This window comes from Thunnus albacares, chromosome 3, assembly GCF_914725855.1.
Source record: "Thunnus albacares chromosome 3, fThuAlb1.1, whole genome shotgun sequence".
NCBI classification, from domain to species: domain Eukaryota; kingdom Metazoa; phylum Chordata; class Actinopteri; order Scombriformes; family Scombridae; genus Thunnus; species Thunnus albacares.
The window spans coordinates 154,844-170,000 of NC_058108.1; the positions used below are offsets into that span (position 1 = coordinate 154,844).

At 42.1% G+C, this 15,157-nt stretch overlaps 1 protein-coding gene across 8 annotated transcripts in view; it reads right to left on the reverse strand.

Moving 5' to 3' along the window:
- Nucleotides 1–15,157, reverse strand: part of adgrl3.1 (adhesion G protein-coupled receptor L3.1) — a 134,133-nt gene that overhangs the window by 11,267 nt on the left and 107,709 nt on the right. For all 8 annotated transcript variants that reach the window (XM_044345555.1, XM_044345550.1, XM_044345553.1 and 5 more), the window contains 7 exons: nt 14,481–14,603; nt 14,064–14,269; nt 12,342–12,518; nt 11,168–11,377; nt 5,933–6,153; nt 3,250–3,316; nt 1,978–2,069 (listed from right to left, as the gene is read on the reverse strand). In XM_044345555.1, coding sequence (XP_044201490.1) covers nt 1,978–2,069; nt 3,250–3,316; nt 5,933–6,153; nt 11,168–11,377; nt 12,342–12,518; nt 14,064–14,269; nt 14,481–14,603 — 1,096 coding nt within the window. The remainder of the gene's footprint in view (nt 1–1,977; nt 2,070–3,249; nt 3,317–5,932; nt 6,154–11,167; nt 11,378–12,341; nt 12,519–14,063; nt 14,270–14,480; nt 14,604–15,157) is intronic.

Here is a 15,157-nt window from a genome sequence, read left to right on the forward strand (position 1 = left end):
TGAGTGGCTCCACTGGGCAGTAAGTAGAGGGACATTACAGCCATTAGAAATGACATTTCCCACTAAAGGTCACAGTTTCTGGTCTGCCACTGCTCCGATGATGGCTGTTAATTTGATTGGCTGACTGGCCAGTGATCACCTCTCATGCGAGGAGATAGAGACGAAGAAAGGGGGTAAGGAAAGAAGAGGGGGGGGGGGGGGGGGGTGGGGGGACAGAGGGGGAGATATAAGGAGAGTCAGGAGGAAGGAAGAGAGAGAGAGAGACGAGGAGAGTAAGTGAGTGAGACTGAGGTGATTGATTCGATGTTGCCCTCTGTGGCACCATTCAGGCGAGACAGAACCTCCAATAAAGCTCGTCTGACGACCCTCTTCAATAAAGGGTACACTCATCCCTCTCTTCTCCATCCCTCCATCCCACCTCTCCCTCCAGCACTCCCTCGAGCCATGCTTCAGCTCTCAGCTCTGTTTCCCCTTTTTCACATCTCACCATTATAATATTTCAATAGCACATTAGTTCTATAGGTCAAAGGAGCAGCTCACAAATCACAAATGAACAAGTGATCCATCTTAAAGGGAGGAGAGGAGCAGTCGAGTCTGGATAATTCAGGGAGACTCTCGACTGGTTCAACAGACAAATAAGACAACAAGCAACAAGGATGACAGGCTTCCTGATTGGAGAATGGCCTTACCAGAGCCAATCCACAACAAAGACAACTTATGATGGCTTGGAGTTAAAGAGACAGAGAAAACAAAAGGAAGAAAAAAATAATAAGACAAAAAGGGCATGATTATGGTTAACGAGTAAATGAACCACAATAAGACATGACTAATGAAGTGAAATAGATTAAAATCTATTCAGCCTTCAGTGTGCTCAGAGAGACTCAGAGAAATCATTAAAAAAAGGAAAGAAAGAAGAAAAGCATCATATTCTGAATCATTGTGTGATTTTCATCTTTCATCAGGCTTTTTGATGACGTTCCCCTGAACAGCAAAGATCAGCTGGCTGCTTCTTTATTCCTGAAACGCTTCCCACTTGAAATCCTGCTTAAAACTGCTGTCATGAAAGATACATTGGCAGTAATATTTGAATGATAAAACAAATGAGTAAGCCATTTCGCCATTTACATTATAAATTCGTAGCTGGGCCTCAATAAGGCACTGAGCTCTGAGCCATGGCATATTGTTTGAATTAGACTGAGCCTTTTTGTCTCAGGCTGCACTGGAACGAGAAATAACACAATCCTGATTAGTTAGCTAAGCAGACAGAGTGCCAGTGTTCAGTGAAAATGAAGTCATATTTCACTGACATTCTCTCAGGGTGATATGAGTAATGGTGACATGATGGAGAATAATAGTATGATAAGTTCAATGAGAAGAATGTCAGACAAAAGTGAAATGTACTTCATGCAACATGCTAATGTGCCAAAAATAAAGAAGATGGACATTAGATGTAAAGGAAACATTTTCTATCTAAAGACTGTCTCACATCTAAAACTCACTATTTAACACGTTATATCTCTTTTGTTGAATCTGCACATGAACCTCAGGGTAACAATGTCAATTGTTTTACTGTGTGCCAGAATATTTCTTGAAGCAGTGACTTCAAGAAATATTCTTCGCTGGTTGCCTGGCAACTGCATAACCCGTAAAAACCACAAGCTGTGGTTTTTACTTATAGTTTCTTTTTTTCTCTTTTTACAGATGAAAAACAAACAAGATATATTGTGTTAATTAGTGAGCTTTAGAGTTGCTGGTAGGTGGAGTTTGTTACCTTTAGACTGAGCTGGGCTAGCTGGTTCCCCCCTGTCTTTATGCTAAGCTAAGCTAACTGGATCCAGCTTCCTATTTACTGTACAGATAAAAACGGTATCAGTCTTCTTCCTTCAACTGAATCCACACCAGCATCCATAATCACACCCGCTTTCAGAAGCAGGCACACTGGTGTGGAGGCAGCATGACATGTACACATGTACTTACTTGATGTTGTCCAGACACCCAGAGTCCGGTTTGAGAATCGCTGTATGGTGGAACATCTTATAAAGAGCGATACCGAGGAAGATCACATTTAGCTGAAACACACACACACACACACACACACACACACATACACGTTAATATTCTGTGGCAACGAGCCTAATTAAAGACACAATGTCACCACAACAATTCACTCACACACAGTGCATATCATTTCATTTTCCCTTCCAGCAGTAATTGGCTTGGGGACACAGTATCAGCCCACAATCAACAACCCTTTATGTGCTCAAAATACAGCAGCTTGAGCATCAGGGAAAATTCAGCAGTCATTACATCCATTGAGGATCATTGTTACAATAGAAATCCAATTCTCACAGATGCTGTCTATTCTACTGGCCTGCTAATGCACAGATAGGGTGGTTTAATAATGACTGTCTGGGCTGCTGTGCTGTCTCTCTGAAGCCGTATGTGTTACCGATGGGTGTAGAGTCATATCAGAGCGGTCCCACCTGCACCGCTCCCACTTACAGTCTCGGTTAGATCAGTGATAGCCTGCCTGACATTTCTAAAATGAGTGCAGAGCATCAGTGTACATGCTGACATTCACCTAATTGGGAACATGTCCCGATGCTTTCATTCTCTCTTTCTCAAAGACTCTTTTTTATATATTTTTTTGTCTGTCTGTCTGCCTACTCGTCTGTTTCTGCTTCTGTGTACTTGTTCAAGGTACGATGCATTTTTCTGCTGCTCAGACCAGTTTGCTGACTGATGAGGCATCATTCATTGACACGGCTCTATGAAAGGACGAGAAAAATGGTCGAACTGAGTTCACTGACAATCTGTGCTCCCCTCTTTACTGTGTAATTGGGTGGCACTGTAATGAAGTAGCTAGGCCAGGAGGAAGCGCGGTGCCTGGGCTCTGAGTATTGAATAGATAGTCAAATAAGTGCCTGGGAGAAACATAGCTTTGTTGAGTTCTTATCGTAATCTGCTCGGTTTATAGCAGTTTGTGCTCCATGTCCTTCCAAAGATTTCCAGCTTGTTGGAATATGTGCCCACTTGAGAGTTAATCCACGAGCGGGAGTTATTAAATTGACACATAAAGTTCCTTCTGCTTCCACTTACACCGCTGAGGAGCTCAGGCAAACCTTGCAGGAGATTAACGAAGACCTTAATGTAACCCATCGTTCCTGCACGAGCATGTGGCAGCCGGACTACTCTGTACATGTAGTGCTGTGTCAAGAGGGTGTGAGCATGCATGTATGTGTATCTCACCATAATGATGAGTGTGGCGGGGCCTATAAAGCTCCAGATAAAGTATGTATCCAATCGCAGCCAGCACCTAGAGACAAAGAGAGAAGAGAGAAAGAGTGAGGAAGAGGAAGAGGAAGAGGAAGAGAGAGACATCATGCGTGAGAAGCAGAGGAAACACATGAGGATTAAAAACATGCTCCAGTCTCAAATGGATGTGGAGTAGCAAAGATTTACCATCAGAGGACATGATATGCATCACAGTTACGCAGACACACACACACACATATAAAGGCTGGAGCGAGGGGGGGGGGAGCATATTACATGACATACAGTATATCAAATGCCTCACCATAGAGGGAGAACAAAAGGAATTTCACCAAGATGAAAAAGTGAAAGTGAGAAGAGATGTTGCAGGATGGAGCGAGGCGCACCGTATGCACACCACAAACATACATCACACACGCAGGGGGGGGGGGGGGGGGGGATGGCAACGGATGAGCACCTGTGATAAATAAAGCTTTACCTCCCCCTCAGGGCACAGATATACGGCACGGACACATCCTGTGGTCGCAAAAATATGACATGACTGTGTTCATCTGAATACTGAGTTATGGATGCAGCCACGCTGTCTGCTATTTAGCTATTTATGGAGTCTGGGGATGATTGTGATGAGGTTAAAGGAGAAAGAAGGGACACGCACACACGCACACAAATATTTACACAAATATGCACCCACACATTGACAGATAGAAGACACGCATGAGCACACAAACCACCGTGCGCAAGCATTCATTTCTGACCCCAAGGTTAGCGTTGGTAGTAAAAGATATCCTGCTGTATGCTAAATGATACTAGCCCAAACATCTTCACTCATCAGCTGCAGCATCAACGCCCCAGCGTGCCCTCCACTGAGGTCACACCCAACCAATTACACAAAAAGGTGCTCGAGAGAAACCACTGGAGCAAAATGGCCGACTGATTCATGACCAGCTGCTTTTGAATTATTAATCTTTCAATTTCCACCACGTTAGAGAGCCCTCCATTATGGTTCCTGACTGTGTCACTGTATCCTCCATTAGGGCTCCTTTGCTAAGTCATAGCCACCTTCATTATAGGACGTGAATGAGACTCAGCGCCGGTGGCTAATATGAAGGTGTGTTATGTGACAAGGTGACACAGCAGGGATGGCAGATGATATTTTCAGAGGTTTTGTCTCAGTATATTATGTCAAACATGATAAGCAGTGCCATTTCCAAGGCTGGACTGATAAATGAGCCATGTAACTCACTTTCTGCTTTTAATGACAGGTACTTTGCTGTGAAGATAGTTGTTGTGTCAATTTCTTCTGAAATCCATCAGGCATTTCATTAAAAGCAGAAACATTAGTTGTTTGGGTAAAATATCATATTACACTACAAGATTCAAATGAATCTTTTACACTCTCTCTGATTTCTGATGAGATAAAATATATCACATTTTGTGTTTTTACCGTTAAACCACAGCTATTATCTCAAGACGAGTCTCCTGGTCTTTGGCTGGCTAACGGCATGCAGTCTGATTATTCATCCAGAGCTTGGCATTCAGACTCTCATGTTTTAATGATTATCCCACAATGAAATATTGATCTAAGTGGCATACGGATCGGTGTGGCTTGACGTTAAACACTGCTAAATTCAACTCTTTTCCAGTCTTCCAACTTCTGTGAGTTGATGTGTAGCTCGCAGAAAGCTGTGAGGTCTAATCTACAGAAGGCCGGAGGAGCACACGTGAATGATTGAACAGTCCTATAGTGTCCTGTCATTCTTCACTTTCTATACGGAGCTTCTCATCTATAAACTATTGAGGGAAGAGATTTTTCTAATACCATTTTTTAAACATCCACATTGTTAATGTCCTCTTTAGTCAGCCACATGTATAGTGCACCATATACATCATATGCACATTATGTATATAATATGCACATTATGTATATAATATGCACATTATGTATATAATATGCATATACGCAGAGTCACAGCATGAGTGGACAGGTCACGCATATAAAAGTGTTCGTGTATTTGTAGGTATTCTGCATATACTTCATATGAATGAGATGCTGACTGTCTTTCCTTGGATTCACCCTGTGACTGTGACTGGGACAAGTCAAGCATGCATGAATATGTTAGCATGTGCTCTTAATGTATGTCCTCATCCCACTCACTACTTCACTACTTTGTGCTTTCTCCGGGGAAGCCGGCTTTTCTTTTTTAAACACACACATATGCAAACCGGTCTGGACGTGTGCACATCCTGACACACTATACTTCATCACTTCCTTCTCCATACCTCCATTCTCACACTCTCACATTTAAATCACTGCTTTTCTCCCTCAATCTGCTCCACCGCCCCCCCCCTCCTTCTATCCCACCCGTTAAATCCTTCCATATTCACACATTGTCGCTGCTGTGCTCATGCAGGCACTCTGTGGTGCATCCTCCCCTGCTTGTCTCCGTACTTCCCTCCCCCTCTCTATCTTTCTCTGCCTCTCTCTCCCCTCTCAACCTCTCACTATTGACTCTTCAGAAGTGCCACAGCTTGTGGAGTCCAGTGTGGCAGACGCAGCCAAAATGACAGCAGGCACTACAACCTACCCTCCCTCCCTCCCTCACCCCGTTAGCCATCCTTCCTTCACGCTACGCTTTCTTCGCCACCATTCTGTCCTTACACTCGGTCGGTGCCGTAGCTCCTGTAGTCCACTGCAGCGGAGACGGCCACTATGACAGCAGGCACTCCGTATCCTGCCAGGTAGAAGTACTTAGTCCTGGAGTGTTCGCTCTCAAACACCTCTACCAGCATGATGTAGAGCTGTACTCCTTCCAGGAACATCCAGGTGAAGGCTGCCAAGAAGAAGAAATGGAGCAGGGCCGCAAAAACTGCACAGGCAATCTGTTGAGGGAAAGGAGGAGAAGATTTAAAAATACAGTAACACTACAAACAGTAAAGCCCAGAAAGTAGTTAATCTGCTGGACACTGATGAGTTAGACTGCAAGCGATAAGGCTATGAGTCAGAAAAAGTAATCATTTATCATATTTACATACATACAGAAATGTGTGAGGGATTAAAAACGAGGCCGCCAATACTGGAATAGACAAGAGAGAAAGAGGATAATACGGGGAACTTCTAATCATAGTTTACTCCGACGGCAATTACAGGCGACAGAATGACTCAAAATCACTTCAAGATAGCAGCATTAGCTGAGCCTCCTTCACACTTTACGTCCACATCTGCAAGTCATCTAAGAAGATAAATGAGAAAATATAAGTGTAAATATATATATATATATATATATATATATATATATGTATATATTGGTGCTGCAGCCTGTGCTGATTGACCACATTTCAAACAGAGGAAGCGAAGCGGCTGAGAGAAAGGCCAACACTGTTGAAAATACAATATGATTCTTGTCAATGCCCAGAATGAACAAAATAAGTGGAATTGCTGCAAAAATGACTCAGCAGCTTGATATAAAAGAGACAAAGCACACGAAAAATTTGACATATTTTAGAGCTCGGAGGAAGGCAGCAGTAAAACTCAGTTCAGATACTGAATAGCTGCAAATAATTACAGTTTAGCGACGCTGCTACTAGAGCTGAACCATGTTTTATATGAACTATATTATCAATATATTCTGTAAATGCTTGTTTATCAAATATCAAATAAAAACTAAAACACTGCATCTTTACCACCTGCTGGTTTTACCTTTACATCATACACCTTTACAATCATATAGTTAGTAGCCAGCGAGTAGTGACGGATGAAAGGAACTCAGTGAGAGTCTCCTGAAGGTAAAAAAAGAGAGAAACAGAGCAGCAGAGGATGAAAATGAAAGAAAAGTATCAAACCTAAAACCGGATTCACAATTTAGGCAACAGGATGTGAAGAGAACAGAGCGGTGCTTAAGAAAAGAAGCGGAGGAGAGAAGGAGCCGTGAGATTTGACCCGTCACGTTCGTGGAAATGTTCTAATCCACCGGTTCCCTACCGGGGGGTCCGGACCCCCACTAGGGGGTCACCACAGTTTCACGGGGGGTTGCAAGGATTTCTTGGTTTTAAGGGGAGTAAGAAAACTTAAAAAAAATAAAAATAAATTATATATATATATATATATATATATATATATATATATATATATGTATATATATATATATATGAGTCTATCTCAGCATTTCATTAATTTCTGTGAAGAAAAGAACTAAATGTATTTTGTTATTTTTAAAGTTTAGATGTTTTTTTTAAAGATGTAAATGAGGATAAAGGGCTGCTGAAGCTACTGTATGTTCACTCTCTGCTAAACATCCTGCATTAAAACAGTCTGTAGTTAAAACAAGCAAAGAGCTGATAGAACAACGGGAGGGGGGCAGGGAGAAAGAAACACAGCATAATAAGTATGCATGATAGTTCAAAATAAATAATACAGAGAATGTATAAAATCAGGAAGAGTCATCTCTGATGCAATATTCACATAATCTGCTCACTATTCATCCAAACTTCCTGCTGTTACTGTGTTCACCATTTGGGTTAATTGCACAGTTATCAGTTGTTCTGTGCTTGTTATTGTTGCATTGGATATAATATGAAATATCCATAAAATATGTCCCTTGGTCAGGGGTCGTCTGTTTACTCAGTGATAGATTAGGACCCTCAAGGAAAAAGGTTGGGAATCACTGTTGTATCTAAAGAGTCACTGAATGGGAAAACTAACAGACAGACTTTTATAATAGAAGGTTTTACAGCCAGAGACAATTACCTAATGTCTGAGAGACAATGAGTTTAGGGGGCAAGGGAGTCACTCATTTCCATTTCTAATGATCTCACAGTGTAGCTTACACACATATACACACACACATATACACACACACACACATATACACACACACATATACACACACACATATACACACACACACACATATACACACACACACATATACACACACACACACATATACACACACACACATATACACACACACATATACACACATATACACACACATATACACACACACATATACACACACATATATACACACACACATGCACGCACACAGGTAAAAAAAAAAAAAAAAAAAGGCTGCTTATGCAAAGTCATTTAGTTTTCCTGCTGGAATTACTGGCTTAACCGGCTGCGAGCTAAGTGATGCTGAAGATGTTAATGGAGGTCACAAATAGTCACCAGTAATTAACGTTGAATGGCACACACACACAAATATGGCAGCGCACATGCATACAAAGAAACATGATCCCATCCCGCACAAACACACACAAACACACACAAACACACACAAACACACACAAATACACACCAACAAAGAGAAACACACAAACCTCAATGTTAAAAAACACATTCTATCACATTTGTTTTGTCCCTCATTTACAATAAGAAGAGTTTCTCAATGAAAACTCAATGGGAGGCGATAAAGGATGCAGCCCAGAGCACTTCCTCCCCCACAGACATATACTCCATAATGACTCCAAAGAAAACACAGGCTAACAATCACTAAAGACATCTATAAAGCTATATGTTGTTTATGTTTGCGTGACTTTGCCTTGAGGAATTATAGCAGAACGTCTCATCTCTGAATCTGTTTGTGTTAATGTTGTTGTAAATGCTGTTTTTTTATGGGTGTCATTGCAGTTAATGGTGCATTTGTTGTACTGAATATACACTCTATTCCATATGTAAAAAATACAACAGTACAGTACATCTAATAAATATTCAAATGATCAACTGGTGTAAACTCAACATGGCACAAAGTTCTCGTGACCTACGTTGCTAACAGCTATGTAGCTAGTTGGCAAACAAGCTAAAATCTCAAACTTTAAACACATTGGTTTGTCAATAACAGGTTGAGGAGGTCTTCTTCTATATTTCTTCTTTAGATTTAGTTGTTGTTCTTCTTCTGCAGTTTGTGAGCTGTAAACACAGTTCCACCTGAGCAGCAGAGGTCACGCATCATTAACTGTGATTAAAAAAAAAGTCCCCATTTTGGTAATGTTTCACTAGTGCTAGTGTGAAACTAGTAAAGTTACATGAAGCCTGTTTGCACTGAGGACACAGAGAGGAGCACTGCTGTTGAAATAATAATGAATCTTTTGAATGTTTCTGTGTTTTGAGTCCACTTCAGCCAGACAACCTGCTACTATGAGGCATCAGTGAGATTAGTAGAGGACCTGCAGAGGCCTGGTCATCACTAATAAACTGCTATAGAGATGTAGAGGATGCTGCATTCATGAATAGTTTTGACTGTACTTGAATGAAGAATAGGCATCATTGTGTGCTACTTCAGTTCAGTTCAGCCTGACACAGTGACCCAGAATAAACCCCGAGCTTCATGTTAACATGCAGCATCTGACCCTGCTGATGAGCTGCTGTAGTCAACTGCACCTTATATTCACCTAAACATGTCATCATTTACACAACAAGGATTTATATTATTACATTTGCAACATTACATGTAATGTTTATACTGTAAACATTTGCACATTCCCAGTCAATATCTTATTTATTATTTACTTTATTTATATTATTAATGATCACCTGAATTCTGTGATAAATGTATTTAGACTTGTATTCTCTCTCTCTATCACACAGAGCCGACCTGGTTTCTGTACTAACAGTAGAATTAAGCTAAATGTAAATACAATCATTACTATACTGTAGCCTCTGTACAACACATACTGGCAGCATCGACATCACAAACATACATTCTTCTCTTCTAAACCTCAAAAGATGCTTGAAAATAATTGATTGCACAGCATCAACTTTTTATAAGGAGACCAAATAAAGAAAATAAGTGACACCACTTTGCCAGCACTTTCACAATCAATACCCAGAGTAAATATTGCAAAATCACTTTACAAGAAATGAAAGTCCACAGTTCAGTGTTTACCACACAGGCCTGTATTTACACAAGGCAGCTAATTTCTCCAGTTGAGCAGTGATGTGTGCAGACGCAGGCAGCACCCTGGTACGAACGGTCAAACGGAGGTCGAACCCGTGTTCACTATTCAGCCTGAAAGTTTTATTTCTTTACAAACATCCTTCTCAGGATTTCCGGGTAAAAAGACTTCAGCTAGTCTGAGGAGGAAACGACTAACAAAAGGAACCGTTAGCATAAACATGGCAATACATTATCTGACCTACACACTGGTCTGTGTAATGTGCACTTTGCATTTCTTACCAGTGAGATCAGGTCTTTGTACTCCTGTATTATTATACTCCTGTGTTATTATAGGGTTTGCCATAAAAAGAGTAAAACATGCTAAATGTACCAGTATGCTAACATTGCAGCCTCTCCTGCTTTGGTTGGCAATACTTTCTGAATTGGCCACAAACTGTAATATGATTAATGTGAGGCATTGTCTTGCACTCTATATAGTAACGATTTAATAGAAAACGGAGCATATGCAGTAAAATAATGCCAATAAGCTCCTTTGTTTTTGCTGGTTTTCCACACAATTTATAGGAAAAAGTTGCACAACCCAGGCTGGTTTAAATTTACAGATGCATTCTTTTTCATCAGCCACCCAGAGACGTTTCTGTTTTAGAGTTGTATTCCAGGAACGCTGCATGTACCAGATCTGCTGTTTCTTATTCATGTAGCTGCAATGTGCTCAGCCTCTGACAGCAAGTTAGTAAACATTTCATGATTTCTTCTGCCAATAATGCAGTATGATCAGCCGCACTGGTCAGTGGACGATTATGCCGAGCCTGCGCCGGCACAGCGGGAGTTAATTGAAATGCAGCCTGTGAGAAAAACATTGGTTTTTATTTTTGAATCAGTCTTTTCTAACATTGATGGTTTACAGTCAAAGGAATATGCACACACACACACACACACACACACACACACACACACACACACACACAGACACACAACCCCACCCTACTTACTGGCTGATCGGCCCTGTTGATCCCGACCAGGAACAGTGACTCAGCAATGAAGAGGCTGATGCAGAGGTTCTTATGGATGGTGTTGCGGTCACTCTGCAGCCCACGGAAGAAGCAAAAGGTGAAGATGCAGATAAGCAGGCAAACCAGCGACAACAGGATCCCCACCCACGTAATCACGTCCAGGAGCAGGTCATGCATGCTGTCTGCTTTCTGTGAGTGTGAGAGAAGAGAGGAGTGGGTTATTTAACAGCCATTCACCGCTAATTTACTTTTTAGCTAGCCTCAGTGTGCTTAAAAACATACATGAGTCATATTACATGAAACAACTGAAACAACTGCAGGAACGCACCCCCCCCCCCCCCCCTTCCACTGACTGATGTGAGTGTGGCTGTGTGTCGCTGAGCGTTCAGGGCCACAGCGTTACGCTGCGTTGCACAGGTGTGCTGGCTCTATCCATCAGTGTCCTGCAACCTGGCAGGCAGAGCAATGTTCAACATAGCACTGCTGTGATGGATCTACTGCTCAAACCCTCACACTGTGTTCACACAGGGCTGCCGAGCTCGCTCTGACCATGACCCCTTTAGAAGTAACACACATCCTCTGGCCCAGAGGGAGAGACGAGGTGTCACACAATATCCAGACTTACAAGAGCCGATTTGTGAAAAGGAACTTAACGTAACAAAAGAGGGACACAAAAAGCTCTTATCCCACACATGGCGGGACAATAAGGTTTTTATCCGCCACCCACAGCGGCTCACGGATATCAAAATAAATGAGGCACTTTCACTTTCTGATTAGTCAAAGAATTTTTACAATCAAACAGGACCTGCAGGATCTAAATTTCTATGTTAATTCAAAGGTATCTGTTTGGTAATCCAGAACTCCACAGGCTCAATATGAATATTTGGAGTGTAGATCTTTTTGTATGTGTTTGTGTAATGTCATCATCCGGCTTGACGAATCAATTGTAAAATTTCCTCTGCCAAGTATGATTACTCAGTACTGGAGAGTCTGGAGAGTTATAATCCATTTTCCAGATGTTGTGGTCCCTTTCTCTTCCCTCCTTCCCCTTTTTTAAGATCTCTTTGCCAGCAACAGCTAATCAAATGATGAACAACTAACCCTTTGATTCTGCCCATGCCCCGCTGGCTGGCACTGCAAAACAAACGCCTACCTTGACCTCCACGTGGGCCATGAGAACCGCAAAGCTGGTGAGGTGTGTGCAGGAGCAGCTGGTGTGTGTGCGATTGGTGGCCAGCAGACGACAGTCCTGTGTAGACCAGAATCCCGTCATGGTGCGCTTGGAGTAGCTCCAGAACGAACAGTTGGGATTGAAGTTCTCTTCCGAATGCTACGGACGAGAGAGGAGGAGGAGGAGGAGGAGAGAGAGTGAGAAACCGAGGCAGAGAGGAAGAAATTGAAAGAGGGACAAAAAGGAGGAGAGGCAGGAGGTGCAGGAAGTCAAAGAGCAGATATTTAGTCACGGGGAGGTGGGAGGTAAAAACATGGAACGGTGGGAGAGCCAGAAAAAAAAGTGAGAAAAACAGTGGGAGGAGTTGGAGAAGGAGAAACACAGTGAGGAAGTCAAACACACACAACAACAAAACAACAAACAGAAGGGACAGAATGAGAGAGAGCAGCAACAAACAAACATGGAGTCATGGCAGCAGGTGACGGAGCTCCGGCCCTGCTTGTTGTCTCAGACTCTGGAGCCTGTTGTGTAAACTGAGAACTGAGTCCTCTGGGTTATAAAGTTACTCTAGAAATGAGAAACTGAAACAACAAGCTGGATCACCAACCGGATCACCAACCGGATCACCAACTGGATCACCAACTGGATCACCAAGTGGATCAGCAACTGGATCACCAACTGGATCACCAACTGGATCACCAACTGGATCACCAAGTGGATCACCATCCAGATCAGCCTTTGCTTGCTGGATGAGCAACACAAAAAAACTCATAAATGATGAAGTAATGTGGAATAATAACGTTTACGTTCAGATATGAATAGAGTCTGAGTTACGTCCAAGTCGAGTCACATCTTGATTTTTTCTCTAAATGCTGATTATTAAATGACATTGATGATATTTAAACATTCTTTCTTTACATAACTGAGACTAAGAACTTTCAATCATAGACATAATAATTGAATATTGAAGCTGTACAGTTCTGCTTCGTCTTACTTTCCTTTGTCAGACTGTGATAGTTGAAAGTTTCTGCTGCGAGTCTCCAGTCAGTTCACATCCTGATGGAGCCTCAAGCTCTCACAGTTAAATCAATGTCTCCAGTCTACAGCTCTGGTTACCATTTACATCTCTTATTATGTTAATATATTTTTCTTTTTATTAACAAATCCAATGAAAAGACTAAAAGCGTTGATTCATCTCTTAATATTTCCCAACTTTCCTCTCGTGTCTGTGTCCTACAGCTCAAAGCTCCTTCCTGTCGGCTTTAAAAATAAATATAAATACCTTTAGTTTCATTTATTAAAAAGGGCTGAATCATTTCCTTAAACAGCTGTGCACTGTAGTTTTTAACAAACATGACTCAAGTGGGAGTAGAAAGTGACTTTGTTGGTGCTCTAGTGAGTGTTTAAGGCAGCCAGACGGTGGATGTGGAATTGACTCATAATAAATGACACTGCCTATGTGTTTATCGTAATAAAGGAACATGTCACCCAGTGCAACTCAGCTGACAGATGTGTTTTTAATAGTTTTTAAATAACAATGGAGCTCTATCACAATCAGGCTTTGGATCCTTGATAACAGGATCTTTTTGTGTGATTTCCTGATAATAACAACAACACAGAGGATCACAAGCTTCATCCTTTAACCTCACTGAGTTATTGTTAATGATTTACAATAAATAAGTCATCACCTTGCACCGTACTCACCTGCAAGTGTTTGACGGTGAAGACCACAGGCTCAGACAGGTAAACCTTATTGCTCTCCTTGTTAATGGATGCTGTGATGACCGGGGAGTTGACGATAACAGAGTAATTAGGGTAGACGGCCTCGCTGCTCAGTCTAACGCTGGCGTTCTCTGTGGACAGGTAGGAACCCAAGTTCCTGTACAGGACAAAGGCCATCCTGATCTCACCTGTCAGAGGACACACGGACGTAGTGCGCTTGTTAATTCTTGGCTTAACCACTGATAATAGAAATAGACAGTGGATGTGAGAAAAAGAGAGACTGCAAGTGGGAAAAACATTGCAAGTGGGCTAGCCAGAGAGGGGGGGGGGGGGGGGGGGGGGGTCATAGAGCTCATACAGAGAGCGAGAGGAAGACAGAATGTGAGATTTCTCTTCTACCGTTTCTTCCGTGCTGTTTGAGAGTGCTGGCTGACAGCTGGATGGAGTTTCCATGTAGCTCCGACTGAGGGAACGTCAAGTCTTCAAGGTTCCCGTCCGTGCTCAGCCTGGCCACTTCCAGCTCTGGAACACACACACACACACACGCAAACACACGTGCACACGCACAACCACACACCCTAATGTCAACGTTACATCACGTTTGTTTTGCAGCCTCTTGTAATAACAATGTTTTCTCACTAAGTGCTTCATGAACACAGACATGAATCCTGAAGAAGTTTCTCCTAAACAAAGAAAAGCTGACGCTCATCAAAGTGAAACCACTTAGATTTCTACACTAAAAAAGGCAACGATGTCTCCTGGCAACTGGTCCATCACATCCAGGTAGATTATCCAGCTTCTCTCTTGCATTGTGGGAATCTAATTTCACAATCCAGGTTCGTTAGTGCATTCCTGATTACGGCCGTGTAACGTATTAGATAAAGTTTCTAATTAAGGACTAATGATACCTTTGGTGTATTGCTATCTTGTGCTTCGTAGTGATTTGATGGTTTAGACACCGCTTTCATGGTGACAACAGCTCCCTGATCACATAAACAACACAAGGACATGCTCAGATGGAAATGAGAGGAGAAGAGGAGGTGGAGGAGGAGAGGAGGGTGAATGGAGGGGCGAGT